This window comes from Onychostruthus taczanowskii, unplaced genomic scaffold (genome assembly GCF_017590055.1).
Source record: "Onychostruthus taczanowskii isolate IOZ18803 unplaced genomic scaffold, ASM1759005v1 scaffold356, whole genome shotgun sequence".
Classification (NCBI taxonomy): Eukaryota; Metazoa; Chordata; class Aves; order Passeriformes; family Passeridae; genus Onychostruthus; species Onychostruthus taczanowskii.
This window is the reverse complement of record NW_024500972.1, coordinates 32447-36833: the sequence shown is the minus strand read 5'-3', so window position 1 is coordinate 36833 and position 4387 is coordinate 32447. Positions and strand designations below refer to the sequence as shown.

The window sequence follows — 4387 nt, the reverse complement described above, 5'->3', positions numbered from 1 at the left end:
GCTGTCCCCGCTGTCCCCGCTGTCCCCGCTGTCCCTGATGTCCCCGCTGTCCCCGCTGTCCCTGATGTCCCCGCTGTCCCCCCGTGTCCCCCTGAGCCCCTTGCCCCTAGTGTGTCTCTCTGTCCCTGTGTCCCCTGAGCCCGCTGTGCCCCCTGTGTCCCACTCCCGTGTCCCCCTGAGCCTGCTGTCCCCAAAATTGTCCCCACCCCCCCTCTAAAATTGTCCCTGCCTCCCCTAAACTGCTCCTCCCCCCACCCCAAAATGTCCTGGTGCTGCCTCATTGTCCCCAAACCCCCTGAATTGTCCCCAAACCCCCTGAACTGTCCCCGCCCCCCTGAACTGTCCCCCCCGCGGTGACAGGACATGGCACACGGACACGGGTGTCACCTCCCCCCCGGTGAGATGGGGACAGACACAAGACACGAGGATGGTGACGGTGACGCGGCGCCAGCGCTGGGGGACATTTGGTGACAAACCCCAAACCCCACCCCCCCCAAAACCATGGTCACCCCCCCGGGGGGATGGGGACAATGGTGGCACCTCCAGCGGGTGGGGACAGGGCCAGTGGTGGCACCTGAGGGGACATGGGGACACCTGGGGGGGTGTCCCCAAAGGGTCCCCAGTGTCCCCAAGGGACATGGGGACACTAAGAGAGACATGGGGACACCTGAGGTGATGTCCCCAAAGGGTCCCCAGTGTCCCCAAGGGACATGGGGACACCAAGAGAGACATGGGGACACCTGAGGTGGTGTCCCCAAAGGGTCCTCCATGTCCCCATAGGGTCCCCAGTGTCCCTAAGGGACATGGGGACACCTGGGGTGATGTCCCCAAAGGGTCCCCAATGTCCCCAAAGGGTCCCCAGTGTCCCTAAGGGACATGGGGACACCAAGAGGGACATGGGGACACCGGGAGTGGTGTCCCCAAGGGGTCCCCAGTGTCCCTAAGGGACATGGGGACACCAGGAAGGACACGGGGACATCAGGAGGGACAAGGGGACACCTCGGACAGTGTCCCCAGGTGACACAGGGACACAGGAGGGACAGGAGGACACCAGGAGGGACAGTGGGACATCTCGGTCCATGTCCCCAGGGGACATGGGGACACCAGGAGGGACATGGGGACGGCAGGAGGGATGTGGGGACACCTGAATCCATGTCCCCAAGGGACATGGGGACACAGGAGGGACATGGGGACACCGGGGGTGGTGTCCCCAAGGGGTCCTGAGGGACAGGGGACACAGGAGGGACATGGGGACACCCGTATCTGTGTCCCCAAGGGACACGGGGACACCCCAGTCTGTGTCCCCAGGGGGTCCCTTGTGTCCCTGAAGGACATGGGGACACAGGAGGGTCTTGGGGACATCTGGATCCATGTCCCCAAAGGGTCCCCAAGTGTCCCCAGTGCCCTTGAGGGACGTGGGAAGGACATGGGGACCATGAGCACCTTGGGGACAGCTGGATCTGTGTCCCCAAGGGGTCCCAGTGTCCCTTGGGGACAGAAAAGGGTCTTGGGGACATCTGGATTTGTGTCCCCAAGGGTCCCCAGTGTGCCCTGGGGACATGGGAGGGACACGGGGACACAGGAGGGACACGGGGACATGGGGACACCTGGATCCATGTCCCCAAGGGGTCCATGGGGACATAGGGACACCTGGATCCGTGTCCCCAAGGGGTCCACGGGGACATGGGGACACCTGGATCCATGTCCCCAAGGGGTCCATGGGGACATAGGGACACCTGGATCCGTGTCCCCAAGGATCCGTGGGGACATGGGGACAGCTGGATCCGTGTCCCCAAGGATCCACGGGGACAGCTGGATCCGTGTCCCCAAGGGGTCCACGGGGACATGGGGACACCTGGATCCGTGTCCCCAGTGTTCCCGAGGGAGGGGGAAGGGACATGGGGACACTCAGATCTGTGTCCCCAGTGTCCCTTGGGGACAGAAAAGGGTCTTGGAGACACCTGGATCCGTGTCCCCAAGGGTCCCCAATGTCCCTTGGGGACACTCCAGATCCATGTCCCCAATCCATGTCCTTGGGGACAGAAAAGGGTCTTGGGGACATCTTGGATCCGTGTCCCCAGTGCCCACGAGGGACATGGGGACACAGCAGGGACACGGGGACATTCCAGATCCCTGTCCCCAAGGGTCCCCAATGTCCCTTAGTGACACAGGAGGGTCTTGGGGACATCTTGGGTTTGTGTCCCCAAGGGTCCCCAGTGTGCCTGAAGGACACGGGAGGGACATGGGGACACGGGAGGGACATGGGGACACCTGCCAAGTGTCCCCAGTGTCCCTTGGGGCCAGCAGAGCGCTTGGGGACATTCCGGATCCATGTCCCCAAGGGTTCCCAGTGTCCCCCGGGGACACGAGAGGGTCTTGGGGACATCTCGGATCCGTGTCCCCAAGGGTCCCCCTGTGCGGCCTGGGGGGTGACAGGGAGGGGACAAGGACCCACCTGGGGTGTCACCGGTGGCCGAGGGTCCGGTGCCACTGGCGGGGCCGGGCCGCGCTACCTGACGGACAGCTGTGACAAGAGAGACACGGGAGGGGACATCAGGGCCACCGCGGCCACCGCGCCGCGCGGGGACACGGCCCGGCCGGGCTGGCCCCGGGGTGGCCCTGGGGTGGCCTTGAGGTGACCCCAGGGGTAGCCCTGAGGTGACCCTCGGGGTGGCCCCAAAGTGGCCTCTGAGGTGGCCCTGAGGTGGCCTTGAAGTGGCCCCTGAGGTGGCCCTGAGGTGACCCTGGGGTGACCCCCGGGGTGGCCTTGAGGTGACCCTGAGGTGACCCTGAGGTGACCCTGAGGAGGCCCCGAGGTGACCCTGAGGTGACCCTGAGGTGACCCTGGGGTGGCCCTGAGGTGACCCCAAGATGACCCTGAGGTGACCCCGAGGTGACCCTGAGGTGGCCCTGAGGTGGCCTTGAAGTGGCCCCTGAGGTGGCCCCGAGGTGACCCTGAGGTGACCCCGAGGTGGCCCCGGGGTGGCCCCGACCCGAGGAGGGGGCACAGGAACGGCCCCGTCTCTGGGGGGGGGACACGGGGGTGGCCTTGGGGACACCGGGGTGGCACTGTCCCTGGGCTGGGGGGTGGGGCGGTGTCACCTCCGCCCTGAAATGTCCCTCCGGTGTCACCCCGAGGGTGGCCCTGTGTCCTGCGGGGCTCACTTTGTCCCCTCAGGGGTGGCCCTGTGTCCCCTGGGGGGGGCCCTGTCCCCTCTGGGGGCCACTTTGTCCCCCCAGGGGTGGCCTTGTCCCAACCGGGGGTGGCCCTGTCCCTCCAGGAGTGGTCCTGTCCCTTCCAGGGGTCACTTTGTCCCCTCTGGGGTGGCCCTGTCCCCTTTAGGGGTGGCTCTGTCCCCTCTGGGGGTGGCCCTGTCCCACTCAGGTCCCCTCTGGGGGGCACTTTGTCCCCTCTGGGGGATCCTGTCGTCCTCCTGGAGGTGGCCCTGTCCCCTCTGGGGGTGGCCCTGTCCCCTCTCAGGTGGCCCTGTCCCCTCTGGGGGTGGCTCTGTCCCCTCTGGGGGTGGCCCTGTCCCCTCTCAGGTGGCCCTGTTCCCTCTGGGGGTGGCCCTGTCCCCCCTGGGGGGGCCCTGTTCCCCCCGGGGGTGGCCCTGTCCCCTCTGGGGGTGGCCCTGTCCCCTCTGGGGGTGGCCCTGTCCCCTCTCAGGTGGCCCTGTCCCCTCTGGGGGTGGCTCTGTCCCCTCTGGGGGTGGCCCTGTCCCCTCTCAGGTGGCCCTGTCCCCTCTGGGGGTGGCTCTGTCCCCCCTGGGGGTGGCCCTGTCCCCTCCAGGGGTCCCTGTCCCCCCTGGGGGTGGCCCTGTCCCCTCTGGGGGTGGCCCTGTCCCCCCTGGGGGTGGCTCTGTCCCCTCTGGGGGTGGCTCTGTCCCCTCCAGGGGTCCCTGTCCCCCCCAAGGGGTCCCGTTGTCCCCCCGGGGGTGGCCCTGTCCCCCTGCACCCCCCTCCCAAGTGCCACCATGTCCCCCCCAGGGGTGGCCTTGTCCCCCCACGGTGACAGGAGCCCCCCCGCAGGGTCCCCAAACCCCCCAGAGGGACCCAGAGACTCCCAAAAATCCCCAAATAACCCCAAAAATCCCCCCGGGAACACCCAAAGACTCCAAAAATCCCCAAATGACCCCAAAAATCCCCCCGGGAACACCCAAAGACTCCAAAAATCCCCAAATGACCCCAAAAATCCCCTCGGGGACACCCAAAAATCCCCCAAAACCCCAAAAATCCCTCTGGAGACCCCCAAAAATCCCCCCGGGGACTCCCAGAGACCCCCCCCAAAAAATCCCCCAAAACCCCAAAAATCCCTCTGGAGACCCCCAAAAATCCCCCCGGGGACTCCCAGAGACCCCCCCCCAAAAATCTCCCAAACCCCCAAGGG

At 66.4% G+C, this 4387-nt stretch overlaps 1 protein-coding gene across 1 annotated transcript in view; it reads right to left on the bottom strand.

The window, feature by feature from the left end:
- Positions 1-1965: 1965 nt before the first annotated feature.
- Positions 1966-4387, bottom strand: part of SYNGAP1 (synaptic Ras GTPase activating protein 1) — a 31719-nt gene continuing 29297 nt past the window's right edge. Inside the window, exon 15 of the mRNA XM_041411386.1 lies at positions 1966-2524. Coding sequence (XP_041267320.1) covers positions 2464-2524 — 61 coding nt within the window. The 3' untranslated portion in view covers positions 1966-2463. The remainder of the gene's footprint in view (positions 2525-4387) is intronic.